This window comes from Electrophorus electricus, chromosome 6 (genome assembly GCF_013358815.1).
Source record: "Electrophorus electricus isolate fEleEle1 chromosome 6, fEleEle1.pri, whole genome shotgun sequence".
NCBI lineage: Eukaryota > Metazoa > Chordata > Actinopteri > Gymnotiformes > Gymnotidae > Electrophorus > Electrophorus electricus.
This window is the reverse complement of record NC_049540.1, coordinates 21342034-21359544: the sequence shown is the minus strand read 5'-3', so window position 1 is coordinate 21359544 and position 17511 is coordinate 21342034. Positions and strand designations below refer to the sequence as shown.

The 17511-nt window shown below is 44.3% G+C and overlaps 1 protein-coding gene and 1 long non-coding RNA gene across 4 annotated transcripts in view; both read left to right on the top strand.

Annotated features, from left to right (window-relative positions):
• The first annotated feature begins 406 nt into the window (after window positions 1-406).
• On the top strand, window positions 407-2970 carry LOC113585281. Its single transcript, XR_003411491.2, has 3 exons — window positions 407-535; window positions 1335-1456; window positions 2629-2970. It is a non-coding gene; the product is annotated as an uncharacterized LOC113585281 (long non-coding RNA).
• Window positions 2971-3340: 370 nt separating this feature from the next.
• The window catches only part of cxxc5a (CXXC finger protein 5a), an 18331-nt gene continuing 4160 nt past the window's right edge, over window positions 3341-17511 (top strand). For 2 of the 3 annotated variants that reach the window (XM_027022695.2, XM_035527271.1), the window contains exons 1-2: window positions 3341-3860; window positions 12064-13124. In XM_027022695.2, coding sequence (XP_026878496.2) covers window positions 12288-13124 — 837 coding nt within the window. In that variant the 5' untranslated portion in view covers window positions 3341-3860; window positions 12064-12287. The other variant, XM_035527272.1, reaches the window with a different exon arrangement.

Below are 17511 nucleotides of genomic sequence, written 5' to 3'. Positions count from 1 at the left end.
TGTAAGATTAGTGAGAATGGAAGCTATTGAATTTAAGACCAAATTATTAGTTATGTCATCCATAACACCAGTTAAATTCCTGGATTGGCGTTCATGACAATCCAGAATCATGTTTGTCATTCACATGTATTATTTGACTGACAAGTGACCATGAATAAGCTCAAGGTCTGAAGAGTTAAATTCTGAGTAATGAAGTGATGCCTCTTGTCTAAAACCAGAAGCACTCTAGCTACCAGCTGTGTGTGTGGTTTACACTAACCCAGAGCGTGAACCAAGTATCATTAGACTACCAGTTCAAACATCTTTTGTGGTATGTGTGCAACTGAAACAAGTTAACCACCTGCAATGTCAGTGTTGACTATTTCACCAATAGATGGAGTGTTTACTCTCTTAGTAGATAACACTTTGGCTTTACACACGCGCGCGCACACACACACAGTGATTGTAGTGCATTTTGGAGTTGTTCTCTGTGAAGAGGAACCCTCTTCAGGGTCAGGTGGAATAGTTAACAGAGCTTCTAAAAATATTCACCAAGGTATGTTTCTAGAGGACACTAAATGATTTTCTAAAATCTGACTCAAAAATGACCTTTAATTTTAGATGATACCTTTTCACTCTAACTTATGTGCTTATTTAAGAATGTATGAAGAGAGTGAAAAGGCAGAGAACATGAATGTCTCTGACATTTAATCATATCTCAGCGTTTTTAATGTACATTGTGTGGTCATACCCATGAGAAATTTTGCTACATTATCAGCTATTACTAATAAAACAGCTTTGCAGCTTCTTAACGCTTAGTGTTGCCACTCACATATTAGTATGCTTGGACCACAGAGAATTCTAAGGAACCGTTCTGGACACAATTTTTTTTATTTTTTCATATTTAAATGGTAGGCTATCATCACAAATAGATTAAGAGCACTTTTACAAAGAATTCCTTTTTACAAAAGGTATTTAGTAATCTTACGAATATGTCACTGCATTTTGAATGCAGTTTATAAACACTTTATTTACAACTGTATGCAATTTACTTATATTATGAGCTTTCTTTACCATATGTTCTGTTGGGTTTTTGTATTTGAGTAATTCGGAAGAGAGAGCGAGAGAGAGCGAGAGAGAGAGAGAGAGAGAGAGAGAGAGAGGCGCTTGGGGTCATAAACTAAGGACGTCAAAATCAGTTGTGTGTAATGTGTTACATGAAAGTCCTCTGTGAGAAGCATTAGGAACGAACCAGGTTCTGCAGTAAATGGTGACTAAAAATGCCGTCATCAGGGCCGCGGACTACGCCAACTGTTGGCTAATGTTTTCTGTTCCCCTCCCCCACGTGGACCTAGCTCTGGAGGGCTCGAGAGTTGGCGGAGACCGCAGAAAAGCGGTCGGCCACTTCGGCATGGAAGTGATTTTCAAAAGCTAAAAGAGGACGAGGAGGATTGACGTCTGCTTAATGTAAGATACGGTGAGGCCAGGCACTGCAGACACTCTGGGGATTACGAAGCAATGCGTGTCCAATTTATTCACGCCAGCGCGTCGTCAGGGACTGGATTGTGCGCTTATCTTACTGACGAAACCCTTGCCTGTCAACCCACGATCACGAAAATATGTCAGCAGTGAAACAAAAGCTAATTGTCAAACTTAGGTGGGGCATATATGACAGCACTATCTGAAAATTAATTGCCCTTTTCGAATCACGTAAAATTGTAATTAATTAGATAGAAACAACTACATAAATAAAGCCTTTGGCATGGCAAGAGTCCTATAGCTAGTCTACGTCGGACTCTTAAATTCTTAATTTAACTACCCTAATACGCAGATTGAAGGAAATTGTTTAGGGTTTGAATTAGAGGCTGATGACACCAGGTTAGGACTCAAGTTAAGCACTTCACAGTTCACACGTCAGTGGTTAATGTGTATTAAAGAATATTTTTAATGTGACGTAGATCTGGATGATGTAAAATCAATGAAGTAAAAAAAAACCCCCTCAATTTAAACCTAACACAACACAAAGGCAATTAGAGCAAAAACACTTTGTTACTGAACCAAATGTGCCCAAACTTGTCAATAGCATTATTGTGAGGAACGCTAGCGATAACGCCATAGTTGGGCAAGTGGATACAGGTTATTTGACGTCCTCTAGCAAGTCCTACATAGACTGGCACGCCTGCCACGATAAGAGTCCTTAATCAAATAGTTATTCAACTCACTTAAACGACAAAGTAGCAAGGTTTATCTATGAATATTCAAAATAAAATATCATTTAAGTAGACAAAACCATATCGTAAACAATAATTGGAGAAATATTTAGGTTCTGCCGCAAATAGAGATTTGTGTTAAATCAAAGGCTAACGTTTACTAACAGCATAACAGCGACGGTGATCGGGCATTTGTGTTCAAAAGGAGCTTGGTTGTATCCACTAGTATTGGTAGAACATCCCCTCCCCTCCCCTCTCTCTCTCTCTCTCTCTCTCTCTCTCTCTCTCTCTCTCTCTCTCTCTCTCTCTCCCTCCCTCTCTCTCTCTCCCTCTCCCTCGTGCGCCCGTGCTGCCGCGTTATTTTCCAGCTCGGAGCCTCAAACCGCGCGGCTCGATCGATTCGCATTGATTGTCCCTGACGAGCTGCTCCACTTTCTAGCCAATGTCAGCCCGTCTGCGATCGGGAAGGAGAGAAATGAAGGAAAATCTCTGCCGCCCTGGCGGTGTCATTTCCACACACTTCGGTTGGCCGCCTGCCAGCAGACAGGACATTCAAAAGAGGTGGAGTGGACTTCTGCGTTGAGCGAGAAGAGGAGCCGAACGCACCGGTCACGGACGGCAGCAGCACGGATGACCATTGTCAACCCTCTGTTTACGTGCAATAAGCAATAGGTAGCTCATAAAACCCAACCCGATATATACGTTTTATGTCTAAGGAATATATGGGGAACCAGAAAATAAAAAGTTAATAAACAAAATGTTTCATTTCAAATAAAATCGCTATACGCTTCAAATGATGAAATGTGTTCCCTGATGATTTAAATATCTCATGACATTTCTGTATCCTACTTATGGGACACTGCTGGTATAATAGTGTTTTTGTATACGTTTAGGTTTTGAAATTCTTAGCATCATTTAAGGTATATAAAAAATAATAATAATTATGGCGGATTTGTTTCGTGCCCGAACGCTGTTTCCTGTAGGACAACAAATCTGCATGTTTTCTAGGACCTCCAGTCAACACGTGCATCCTTATGACATTGTTTGATGGTAAGCATGAATGTGTTAAAAGAAAGTTCAGTCTTAAAGAGGTATGACGACATATCAACTTTTGCTCATGGAGAAAAAAATCACAGGCTGTAGGAGCACAGGGAGACGGTGCCGAAAGAACCATCCGCTGATGACGCATATCCGAAACAATACCACTCAAAGCTTTCACACCGAATATGTGCCTCGTGAAAAAGACAGCATGAAGTTTTTTCATTTGAAGCTCTGACACCAAAAAAACGGCGTTTAATGGGGAACGATGTCTTTGTTATTCTGTGTATTTTTTCCGCCTCGGCGTCGCGGAAAGTCCAGTTCGGTTTTTACGTGAAGCTCCAAAAATCTATGAAATGTGTTTGCATGTTCGTCTCCGCGAGCGGGGATGTAGAGGTGGGATTGCGAGAATAGAAAGGTCTGAGAGCCCACACGCTCCGCTTCCGAGAAAGTACGTTTTGCAATAATTCATTATTCCGCTCGTCACGCGCTCGTCTCGGTCGAAGGCTACATGAGCTCTGGGAGTGCAGAATAAGGTTTTTCTCCCTTCTTTTTGACATCAATCTCTACGACAGGCTTGGAGACGGACCGCTTGGACACTTGGAACCCTCCCCTCTGCCTCAGTCTGCCTTGGTAGGTGCGAATAAAAAGGGCCCGTGTTTGCACATATGCAGATACATCGAAGGGGGGGAAATCATACTTTGTTGAAGTCTGCTCAAAGTTGGGATGTCATCTTCCTAACGATCAAGTTGGCTGTGTGAATGGGAGAATGGTTCCCCTTTACATTCTCCGGCGTGTTGCTGCAGACCGTACGCTGGCACCGCAGAGACCGTGGTTTCAGATCATTGAGTCTAGACAAAAGGTATTTTTGTGCTGCTTTAATGTCAAATAAAATTAGGATTCGTTACCCTTTGGCATGGGTATACCTGATGCATTTCCCGATACTGGGAATATGTGTCAAGAGAGGTAAGCATTGATCGTATCCACTGAAAGTAATTTTTCTTATATGGCTCTTCAGAATACAAGTATTAGATTAAAATAAAAAATGTTTTAAATCCCGTGTTTAAAATATAGGAAACATCGTTATCATGATCCTTTACATCGTGAAAAAAACAAGTTGTAATCTCGTACAAAAGACGCGAAAGGCTATCAGAAACTTAACGTTCTGTGGAAATATTTGCGAGTGAAATCGTCTCTAAATCCTGATGTGGATGACGTTTACTGTAGTAGCTACTGCATGTAACGACAGGTGGTATTGTAATTGATGATGTGTTATGTGATGGCAGTGGAACTTTAAGCAGCCGAGCAAACAGCACACCTGTACATTATGAACCTAATCGGCGATGATTATGTAGCCTGTGTAAGATTGAAACTGCTTTCAGATCAAGTGCCGTAGCTTCCCCCCCATGTAGACTACTTAAATCATCGAAATGTGTTGGTCAGTGTGTTATGTACTAAGACAGACGCGATGGACGCTCTTCATTGTTCGCTTTTTAGGGGATCAGGCAGCCTTCTGCGCGCCGCCAAGCGCGGGGATTTACGGCGACCGCCCGGCATTGCTGCAATCCACGGCTGTCAGCGGCGCTTACAGGGACGCTGTGCGTGTGAACGCTAGCAGTCATTCAACTTTCGCCATTATGCACATAGTTTGACAAGTTTTGGAGCTTATTTCAACTTAAGGCCATATAACAGGCTCGGGATATCGCTCGAGGGAGTCCAGATGCTGCTACGCCTGAAAACATGTATTCTTGTCAACATCAGCGTCCACAGGGTCTCGTGCGCAACTCTCACTCTCTCTCTCTCTCTCGCTCTCTCGCTTTCTCTTCGCGCGCGCGTGTGTGTGTGAAATCGAGAGTGTGAGGGAGTGAGAGAAAGGGGGCAGGGGAAGATGCGTGTGCGTGTGCCTGCGTGACCGTCCGTCTTTAGGAGAGTGATGCGTTAGATTCCGCATTACCTGGACTAATAAATATCTGCCCGCGTGACGTCTCGTGGCAACCTCAAGTAGATTTTTTTTTCCTTGTCAGCCTTCCAGGCACGAGTGTTTCTCAAGACTGGTCTTACGTTATTTCACTTTCTTTCTTTATTTTTTTGTTGTTGCTCGTTTGCTTTGAAATTTTTTTTAGACTACTATGCGGGATGACATTGTGTGCTACATTATTTTCAAAAATATAAATTGATTAACGACACAGAACTAAGGACCTATATTCAAACCATCACTGATTTTCGGCCACGGTGGTCGCAATCTGTACATTACTGGTAGTGGAATTCGTCTGCGTGAACGTGGACGCTCCGCTTTGCTCAGCATGGGTTCTGATCTCCGCAGATCCAGGCTCGCGAGGGTCTGCAGGGCAGCGTGTTTGGGATAGTTATTCTGCAGAGAAGGACCAATTACCGCCGAGCGCTGACCTCCAGGGAGGAAGCACAAGCTCTGTTTGCGAGCAGCTTCCCCTGACGTGATCTGTGGAGGGCCAGGGAGCTAATACAGTAAACAAGGACAGTGCTTCTGTAGGAGGGCTCTGGCTGCTTCTATCGCCTTATACACACGTTGTAAGCATGGAACAACAGAGTTTAGAGGCTTACGGCTATACATTAAAAATGTATATAATGTATATAATTGCCGAAACATTTACATCCACCCATTACATGCACATAGTATCTTCTTGTGTACTTCACTTCCTAGTTGGCCAGGGGATTAAAATGAAAAGTTTTTTAATGTCTTTGCTGTATTTATTTATTTACTTAGATCTATCTATCTATCTATCTATCTATCTATCTATCTATCTATCTATCTATCTATCTATCTATCTATCTATCTATCTATCTATCTATCTATCTATCTATCTATCTATCTGTTGGTCTGTCTGTCTGTCTGTCTGTCTGTCTGTCTATCAATGGCTGATCAATTTTATGAGCAACGTGTTAGTTAGCTCCACCTGTGTGGAGTCTGATTCTTGCTTCACTGAGGTTGGCCTTAGGGGGTCTGGCCATAATGACTTGTTATATGACTACCATAGTCTTCTTCACCTGCTTCAGCTATCCTTGGATAACTACTGTTTGTGCAACAACAACCCACTCACATACAGCTTACGACCAGGTATGTAACAGAATAAGGTACTATATAGCTATATTTATCTAATATTAATGCTTTCACATTACTGCGTTAACACAATACAATTACTTGTTTAGTACTGTCAGTAGTTTGGTTAAGTGCAGAACACAGATTTTACTTGAGTGCAACCCCCCCCCCCCCCCCCCCCACACACACACAGCACCCAGAGTAGGCCCGTTTAAAACCTTTCTTATTGACAATTTCTTCAAATAAATCGACGCAAGAGGTAATTCTATGGCAGCTTATGAGTTCAGATTTGCAATTACTAAGCACAAAACTTCATGTATTTGTTTTCTACTGAGGACAGAGATAATATTGTTACTGTGATATAATAAGCTTTAAGTATGACGCCAACTGTACGTATTGCCTAATGAGTTATAGAAAAGAACTGTACTTACTCCCATACAGTCCATATTCTCACTGTTCTCAGGCTGATTCTGATGATCTATGACTGAGTTTGTAGTCCAAAACCAGAAGTGTCCTGTATTCACTAAAACATTTCTCACTATGAACAGAAACTAAATATTCTGTACCCTGTCAGCTAGCAGTTAGACCTTTCACAGAGTGAGCTAACTCTCCTTAATGATTAGAGCCATCATAATGTTGCTTCAAGCTGTTTTTGTGCACAATGAATGTTCAGTCACAACCAAAGTGTCTCAGTATATCCTCACATGACCCATTTGATTTGGACTGTCAACATAAGGCTGGTCTAAGTAGGCTTCTTTTTCTCTAATCTCAAGACTTGAGGTAATGTGATACTGGACATTGCATCAGCCCTTATTTTATTTTGTCTTACCTCCTCTCTCTCTCTCCCTCTCTCTCTCTCTCTCTCTCTCTCTCTCTCTCTCTCTCTCTCTCTCTCTCTCTCTCTCTCTCTCGCTCTCTCAGTGTAGTCTACCTAACAGAATAGTATAACTGCTTGTACAGTGAACGTTTAGATGGAGTTATGGAAAACCCCAGTTAGAATTGTAGGGTGTATATGTACTGTGGGTAAAACCCTCTCCTGACTGCGGTGCTTTACACGGTGTCTGCTGGGGCAGCCTGGCCTGAAAGGAACTCTCACCCCTCCAGACTGCAGTGCACATGTGCAGCTGCACTGAGAACTGTCAGTGCCTTCTGTGAGCTTACATGGCATTGAGGAAGCGCTGCATCCTCAGGCCTTTTCCTGGCTCTGTGTTCATTTCCTCTGAATGTTATCATTTAATTCAAAATCCTTGTCTTAAATTTCTTAAGTTGAATAATGTGTTCGGCTTTAGATTCCTAATTTAATCGATTTCATTAAAATCCTGGGCTAGTTTCTGAATTACACAGGACCTCACCTTGTTCTCATTTGACCTGCTAATGTCTGTTAAAGGATCAAATAATGAATTCAAATTTTTAATTTTGGAGTGGAAGTTTCCCCACATCACAGATACGTCATAATGTAGGTTTCAGCTGTGTATAATAATAGTCTTATAGTAGTAGTCTCCACTTTTCATTGACCTGCTACTCTTAGTCACATGGTCATCCACATGATTTTTACACAGTGTCTAAACAGGAAGTTACAATCCTGGCCAATGCTAAAAGTTATTTTTGCAGGTCAAATTGTATTTTGTTTTACATGGCTAGACTTTATTTGATACTATGTGATACTATAGTGTTTTATTTTAGTATTGTGTAGGATGTTATCTAATCCTCTGAGCTGGCAGAAATAATAGCTCTACTACACTTTAACAGAAAAAAATCAGTTCTTTAAGACAACTCCCTGATAGGGCAGTGCATAAGCGAGGTTAGGTTTTATACATAGTACACACGTGAAAGACAGTTCAGAGCTCCACTGGCATGTTCATTGCATTGCATAGCTTTTTTGTTACGTGTTGTGAAGTTTGATATAGTTAAGAAACAGGCGGTTTATGATACTGTTGACAAATGCCTGTTAGTGACACAGCAGCAAGACGTTGGAGAGAGTGACGTGACGTGCTGTCATGGGTTGACAGCAACGCTGGCGATGTTGGGAGAAGCGGTTTGGAGAGACATACTCACTGCGTGAGCATGCTGGCCTAAAAGATCTCTGAAGGGACATGGATGATGTGTTCCAGAAACAGAGAGGCAGAGGCAGAAGTCAGGGAAGTGCCAGTGTGAGTGGCCACTGATGACTCACTGATACATGCTAAACAATGCCACCAAACTCTCTCTCTCTCTGGCAGACCATTTATTTAGAGATCGGTATTAGGTGTTACAGTGTAGCAAACCAAGTCTGGCATTATTACTACTTTTTCCTGGAAAGCTTTTTAGAGAAGAAGTTAATAGAATGTATCTATAAATGGCTAGCTTGCTCAATAAGCAATTTTACAGACAAGTTTCTGTCTATTTAATGATTTTGTGAATAATTAAAATCTGTGTTATTGAACAACTGATTGTAGCTGGGCATTCAATTTTGGTGTGTCTCTAAGAGCCCCTTGAACACTTGTTTTGTAATTTCGTCACGTGTTTTGTAGTGACATATTAAATCAATTTTGGACTGGGAGGAAATGATCTGTAATCTGGACTGTGTAACTTTAATCGCCAAAACTAACCAAAATAACCCGGCGACTAATCAGCATCCTCATTTTTGCACACTAGTTTTGGAGTGCAAGCATGCAGCTGTGGGGTCAGCCCAGAAGGACAGTTGGGTTTGAAATACCCACATGCCATCCTTAAGGGGTTCGTGCTGGTCTGCCGCTCCTGTGTTTCCAGGCAAGACTACTGACTGGAAATATTAAGGCTGCTATTTTAGCTTACAACTATTTGTTCGCTAAACAGTACGCTTAACCTCTAGCGTGTATGAGATTTTAATACTCCTTGTTAACAAAGTGCCAAGATTTTGCATTTCAGACACGAAAAAGGCTGACCCAGATAACAGCCATTTTTTGGGTGGTGGTGAGTGCCGTACATGTTTGGGAGGGTGGGGTGGGGGATGGTTGGTCACCAATGGTGTGTGGCCAACTGTTGGCACAGTGCAACGTCCATGCGAGTGGAACGGATTTGAAATGTGCCGTATTCTCACTCCAAGCCAGAATCAGACTGAACCCATAGGCTGTTCGCGTAGAGCAGCTAGGGAGGGCTGGGAAGGAGGCGCATTTTCGGAACTTTCGAACGGAGAAGCGGCGGCGCGCAGGAGGAACTGAACGGATCAGAAATATGTTGGCGTGGTGGTGCCACGGAGCCCGTGAGAGCTATGTGTGATGGGGCTGGCTTGGCAGGAGGGAGACGAAGCGCCTGGCGCAGCATGGCCACTGGTCAGGAACAGAGCGGAGAGAGAGAGAGAGAGAGAGAGAGAGAGAGAGAGAGAGAGAGAGAGGGAGAGCGGGGCTGGCTGTGGTCCGCTGGCGCCACAGACCCCTGAGCTGGGGAGAATGCGGGGGCTGCGCTACTGCCTTTGAAGCTTTACCTCCCACTAATTCTGGCCTTCCAATTTCCACACACTGTGTAGAGCCCCCCCCCCCGGGCCTCTCCCTCCCCTTCCCTTTGTTTTCCTTATAAGGACAGGCCTGGCCATTTCCTTAGCTTTTCTCAGCGGGGTTGTGTGTGTGTGTGTGTGTGTGTGTGTGTGGTTGTTGTTGATAGGCGTTATCCAATGAAAAACAAGCTGAGATTTTTGAAATGAATGTTTTTTTGTGTTGAGCATATTATGTCTAGTCGTTGTGAAGTAATGACATGAAACATCTCTCTAGTTTCAATGACTTCACAAATTTCCTGTTACAAATGACCACAAATGACTAGTTGTTTGTTTAAATGATTGACAGCCAATTTGTGTATGTCTCCATGACAACTGTTAGGTTAGCTGATGATCAGTTCAGTCAGAGTGCAGCGTGGGTAGAAGACTTACATGACCTCATTACAGGTGGAGATTCTGACACGATGAAGGAATGTAACGAATTGGATGTGGTGTTATGCTTTGGAGACGGAGTGACAGACGGGCTCTGGTTCATGATTACAGAGATGACATCATGGCATATTATTAGGAGGGAGTGCACTGCCCTCATGTCCTCGTGTGTGTGTGTGTGTGTGTGTGTGCGTGTGTGTGTACATGATAGTGCACTGGATATGCACTTGTTAAATTTATAAACAGTAGCAAAAATTAAGAAATTCTTTTCAGAATCCTAAACCATACCTGCCATCCCAACAGAAGAATTACTCATTTACATTAAAAATGACCATTTTGACACAATGCTCAAATCTAGACTAAATCTAAGCTCAGTGTTCATTAACATCTTGTTTCTTCAGAAACCATTATGGTATGATCCTACTATTAGCTGTAATGGAGTGAGAGACTAGCCCCTACTGCAGCTGTGGGTAGCCTCTTTCCCCAAACACGCTATAGTGTTGAGCTCAACTTAACTGATCAACAAAGAAAGAGCAGTAGACTTTTTAAAAAAGACTTTCTTTTCTGTACTAGAATTGTATTCGTGCTGCATATTTTTAAAGTTGGATTTTAATAATTGAGATCAAGACCTTTGTTTATCTTAGCTTGGCATGACAAAAGGGAAGAGCTCATTGCAATGACAAAGATCTGATTAAAGAGTTCTCTGACTAAAACGGCCATCGTAGTGCTGTAAAACCTACCATTTAATATTTCATGAATTCATAAATAAAATAAAGCTGTTCAGCTGATAATATTAAGACATATACTGCACCCATCATATCAATGAAAAGTACAGTTGTAAAAAGTATAGTTTGAAACTAGTTCCTATTGTAAGTTATTCTTAAATAATTATACTGGTTTTGCTCTCATTTGTGATCAGTGCTTTTTCTTAACATGTTATGGTTTAAAGTGGTAACTATTTGTGGAGATCTTCTTATGATAATGGTAAGAAAATGTTGGGCTTCATAGACTGCAGTTCATTAGGTTAACCAAAGATAATGCAAAGGCATTTTTTATTGTCAAAATGTTGAACCACCACTACAGCAAATATGGAAATCCTAAACGCTAATTAACACCAAATGACCCGCAGAACTTGGAGTGTTTATCGCACAACAGTCACCGTTAAAGGAAGCCTGGACAAAAGCTTAATATCTGATCTGAGTGCAGTTTCCAAAGTTGGAGCAACAAACATAGCGTCTCACGATGATGTAGATGGTGGAGGACACAGCTGAGATATGCATGCCAACTATCTTTTGTGCCTCCAAAAACTCAAGAAAATCCAGGGCTGCTGTAAACACAGCTGAAATGCCAGCTCATGGCACTAACTGACAGAGGCTAATAAAAAAACAGATTTATGCTGTGCATATTATATTTATTTAGCTGGTAAATAACTCTCCCAGTGCTACCAACACCCACAGATAGTAAACAGAAACTTGCTGGATGGCTAGCTTGTGTTGTCCACCATCTCCATCGTTAACGTGACCTACTGCCATGTCTGATGTTCTGTTTCATGACAGCTTCATGATAGCTTTGCTATTAGATATTAGCCTTAGATAGATAGCCTTTGAATAATGAACAGGGCAGCATTCTAACTCTTTGCTATGTTTTGATGGAATATTTTTTGACATATTGCCACAGTTAGTTCTATTTGTTTTATGACATTAAAGGTGTACACTTTGTTTACATCTGTCTGTGTAAATGCTGAGATATGTATACATGCTCTGTATTGATTTTGTGTTTGTTTGAAGAGAGCATTTGTGCTGTAGTGTAAAGGAAGAACACGTATAAGCCTGAAATTAAGCATTTTCTCCTTCACTGTTCTTCTCCGTCTCTGTTTATGGTAGTTTACAGGTTGCCAGTGGGAAGATGAGACCTGAGGTCTAGAGCCAGGTCAAGGGTGCTGGGGCCTGCCTGCCATTGGCTGGCCAGTCTGTCAGTCGGAGAGAAGGCTCCACCCTCACCTGGGTACTGAGTGCACTGAGAGTACTGCCTGGCTCCTCCCTTGCCAGCCCCCCTGTCCCCTCCCCGACCCCGCCCCCCACCCACGCACACACCCCGGGGCTGGACCATGTCTGGCGGACGGCCGGAGGGCAGCCGGACACCCGAGGCCCAGGACAAGGATAAGGACCAGGAGCAGCGCAGCTGCAGGGAGGACAGCCCCGTCGTCGAGCGCCGCAACCGTAGCGGCATCATCAGTGAGCCCCTCAGCAAGAGCCTGAAAAGGTCTCGCACGCTTTCCCAGTACACGGCTGCCTGCCCGCAGACTGCCAACGGACTGAGCCACAACGGCCAGGCCAAGACCCAGGCCGGCAAGGTCCAGCCTGGCCAGCAGCAGCCGGCGCAGCAGCCGCAACAGCCCTCCACGGCCTCGGCCCTGGTGCCGGCCAAGCTGGACCGGACCCTGGAGCAGGTGCTCGAGGGACAGAACGGCCTGCTCCACTTTGCCCAGGCTGCCGCGCTGCTCAAGCGGGCAGGCATGGAGCACATGCTGCTGCCTGGGGGGATGGGCATGGGGGTGGGCGCCATCGGCACCGAGGCCGGCGCCGGCGACCTGGAGGGCGTGTCGGCGGCTGACGGCGTGGGAGGCCACACCGACTTCCCGTACGGTGTGGGCGGCGGCTTCCCCTTTAACCCGGGGCTCTTCATCATGACGCCAGCCGGCGTGTTCCTCGCCGACAGCGCCCTGCACATGGCAGGCCTGGCTGAGTACCCGGCGCAGAGCGAGCTGGCCTCTGCCATCAGCTCCGGGAAGAAGAAGCGGAAGCGCTGTGGCCTGTGCCCGCCCTGCCGGCGCAGGATCAACTGCGAGCAGTGCAGCAGCTGCCGCAACCGCAAGACAGGTCACCAGATCTGCAAGTTCCGCAAGTGCGAGGAGCTGAAGAAGAAGCCCTCCGCCGCGCTGGAGGTAAGACGCCACCTAGCCCGCCGGATGAGGGCTTCCACCGAACCTCCCGGGGCTGCCGACAGCGGCCACGGGCTTAGTCTGAATATATGTTGCTGACTTTTCTGGCGTGAAAGAGGCCCCGGTGGAAAGCATGGGACCTGTGTTCAGAGGCAGGGTTTAAAAGGGTTGCGGTTGCTGTGTCGACACCGCACGGAGGATGTGTTGCTTTCCTGGAGGTCCAGATTGGCAGGGTTAAAGAGGGGGGTGAGGAGGCTTTGGGGTGACAGGTGGCAATGGCACGAATGGGGAGAATGGGCGGATGGGCAGACGTGCACCATGAGGTCTGCTCTAATCTGCCCCCCATCGCGCCATCACATCACTCCCCACACAGGCTGCTCCGCTGACAGCATGCGCCGCAGAGGCGCTCTCTAGACGTCTTCCGTTTCGCCCGTGTTCCACGGCAGCCCAGAGGGTTTTGGACACGGGGGTGAGTGTGAAAGGTGCGCGTGCACGAGTTCATGGGAGTGAGTAAAAGGAGACGGTTGTGCATATGACATGCTGGGTTAGAATCATGGAAAGGGCGTGTCCTAGTAGGTAGGGTGTAAGTTTGCAGTGGTAAGAGTAGGGTGCATGTGTGTTCTTCTGTGTGGTTGTGTGTGACATGGTCCATCTGGCCATAGGACTGTCATCTGGAGCACCAGGTGTCGCGGTCGCCCTCTCTCTCTCTCTCCCTCTCTCTCTCTCTCTCTCTCTCTCTCTCTCTCTCATGTCCATGGCCCTCCAAACTTCTTGCTGAGGTCATCCTAAGTTGGTCTGACTGCACCTACCATACTCTAGTGTGGGACACTTGCTTATTCACTTAATGTAAGCAATGTGAAAAAAAGGAACAAAGACAGATTGATATCTAGGGAACACACTAGCTCTGAGAGTACTCTAGACATGATCAGCTACAGACATGTATGGGCCTGTGTTTACAATCCGTATTGCCTGGTCATTTACCCAACACTGCTCTCTCTCCCATACGCCATGTTCAGGATCAGTGAAATCACGTTACTGTTTTATATTACGTTTCATGCTTTCAACAGGCACACGAGCGTGAGATGTATGTTTGTACGTCAGACGTCTTTGGCGCCGACTGCTTGTCGCTGTGCTTCTCACTTTCTCATCGCGTCTTGTGAGAGCAAGCACCCCTAGTATCCTAGTATCATTGTTTTGTGATAATGAATAATAATCCACAGACAATTAATAATGAAATGAGGGCGGTTGGAGAGTTCGGCTGGGCGGACTGCGAGGAGCGTCACGGCCGCGTGCACTGTATGCTCAGGCTCTGAGTCAGTACACGGGCCATATACCGCATCATCATATTGGCACTAAATAGTGATTTAAGCAATTATCGCCTGAAACAGATGTGATATTTTATCATGATTCTTAGGATTTTTTCCCCCATAGAAACATATTGAAAACCTCATCTTATGAAAGTGGTGAAGTTTTCTAACTAGTAATCATTATTACATTTTAAATACACACAGTTGTACTTTCTATTATTTTTATATAAAAGAAAACTAATTTAATAAGATTTGTGTGTAATTAATGAAATTACTTTGTATAACATTTGGACACAAATTGCACAATGATTTGTATGAGATATGCTGTTATGTATTATGGTGCATGAATTTCAGCAGTCTTTGATTTTACAACCTTTACTACAATGGCCTTTTCAAAGAAAACCTAATTGCTGTAATGACTTATAAGTATAATTACACTGTTTGAAAAAGAATATTTGCACCCACCTGCATTTCTGCCTGTAAATGCACCTATTAATAACAGCATGGCGCTAAATTGGATTACGTGCTCCCAGAGTACTGGACAGAGGATCAGCATCAAGAAGCCTTAAAGAAATCAGAGGTCACGAGTGTTGAACAGAATCTTCAGCGCATTTGCGCTGCGCGGTCTGCTGAATGCAGAAAGTGGACGGCTTATCCGCGTCTCTGATCATCGCACTTTCTTTGGCCGTCGTGAGTCTTTGCAATTTTAAAAAGTTGCAAATTCAAATTTCTCTTTCAGTGTTTACGCTTGTTTGATTGCAAAACAGTGAGGTTACTTTCTAAAATATTACATTTCATGTCAAAATGCTGGCTGAGTCAGGCGCGGGGAGTAATATGGTAGAAGAGGTCGAAGCAGTGCTGCAGGATCTGGACATGATGACAGCATTCCTCTAGACAGCCTCTCCATTACTGATACATGGGAAAATGTATGGCAATTAATTTAAAACCAAGATTTGTAATGGAAAAAACGCATAGCGCGTAACCTCTTCCTGCATTTCGTACTCTTGTTTAATTTCACTTTCTGCCAAATTCAGTCACAAAACTGAACTTGATTAATTATTATGTTGATGACAAACATGCAAAAAATAAATAAATAAACAAACAAAAACGTAGGGCAGGCAAAACTGTTTAAGTAGTTGGGTGGATGTACACGGCAGTTATATTTTGTCAGTTATGTTTGTGTATAACGTATGATTGCATCAATGTAGTATAAATACACATTGTTACAATAGCATATTCAGTCTACTAGCTGCGGTTGGGTATAGTGGGACAGATCCCAGTTGAAGGGGTCCTAGTTTGCCTGGAGTGGAACAAGGTCATGGCTTGTAATCACTGAGAGTGGCATCTAACATTAGAGTAATTAAACTTGTGTGCGCTGACAGTCCTCTGTAGAGAGGGTGTTAAGAGTGGGCCACCTTCCTCTGTGTCTCTGAACTCTGCGAACAGGTGTGCACTGGCCACACGGATCCTTCCTCAATAGCCCAGGTCTCCCTGTATCTCAATGAAATTGTTGTCTGCTAGAGTTTTTCCATTATTAAACTGTCCATTGTGTGTACAGCCTAAACGCGTGTGTTTTGACAAGACACATAATTGTTTGGCATGCAAACGGCAGTTTGGTAAGCAAATACTAATTGCAGCACAAGCTCAGAATGACACTGTTGGCGTACAGTCTAATAGAGATTATGGTAAAACAAAATTGCAGTCTTCACATTCATACATGGATTGATGTGGAATGGTGTGGAAATGTTAATTGTTGACAGAATATTTGTGATCTAGTTATATGTGCTCAGTGAGAAATATTTACCTCAGAATAAAAGGGGTTATTATTGTGAAGGTGCTTTCTGAATGGAAAAAAAATAGCCTGTTCATAAGTCACAGTAAAATGATAAGAGAAGTAATAATCTTTAGTTCTATACGACTTTTCAAGAGCTGCATCACATAAGACACAGTGTGACTGGTGTAGATATCTGTCTGTTCTCATGTGTGTGTGTGTGTGAGGCAGACGGAGTATCTAGAGTTGACGTTGGTGCAGCATTTGGAGGGTTGGAGGGTCTGGAGGTTTCACAGCATGTTCCTGTTGCCTAAGCAAGAGCCATAAAGGCACAGAGAGAAGGAGAGGTAGAGAGAGAGAGAGAGAGAGAGAGAGAGGGGAGAAGGAAAGAGAGAGAGAGTGAGAGAGCAAGAGAGAGAGAGAGAGGGGAGAAGGAAAGAGAGAGAGAGTGAGAGAGAGAGAGAGAGAGAGAGTGTATGGGGGCTAGTGTACAGAGCAGCACCTCACACCTCGCTGACGGGAGATGTCTGGATTTATTTTGGGAACGCTCCGTTTGAACAGCAACGAGAGAAGCACAGGAGAATAAGAACTGGACACACACGCGCTGGGCTGCTACTCCCCCACCAGCCCTGCTCCTCTCGCCCTCCTCGGGGGTCACAGCTCAGCTGCTCCGGAGAGTCAGAACCAGGGTGGGCGTGTCTGAGCATGCTCCGTGCCTGCTGGAGTGGTTGTTTATGTTTACTGTTTGTTCTTTAGGGAGGGTCATCTCCCCTAGAGTCAGCTACCCTCAGGTGTGGATATTCAAAAACCGGGTCTGTGCATACATACGTGTGCGCGTGTTTGTGTGTGTGTGTGTATATGTGTGTATTTGTGTGTGTATCTGATGCCCGTATTAGAAAAAGTGATTAATATAAGATGTCTGATGCAAGATGAGGCAGATCCAGTGCTTTAAGTGTGTGTCAGGGCTTTGACTTGACATGTAGACCCAGTGGAGCTCTGCCTACAGCAGCGTTCACGCTGTGAAAAGAGTTAGCACTATGTTAGGCTAGGTTGTGTGTGTCTGTGTGTGTGTGTGTGTGTGTGTGGGGTCGGGTGGGTGTTGGACTGGGTGTGTCTGCAGCAGGACTGTATGTTTGTTATTTTCTTGTGCTCGGTGTAAGACCTTAAGATGACCCTGGCGTTGCTCTCTCAGGTGTGTGTTGCTAGCATGGATGTGTTGGAGGGAGAGAGAGAGGCTGCTGTCAGCAGGCCGACGCCCGCTAACATATTCATAACAAAATCAATAAACAGAGATGAAACGCTGCAGCTCCGA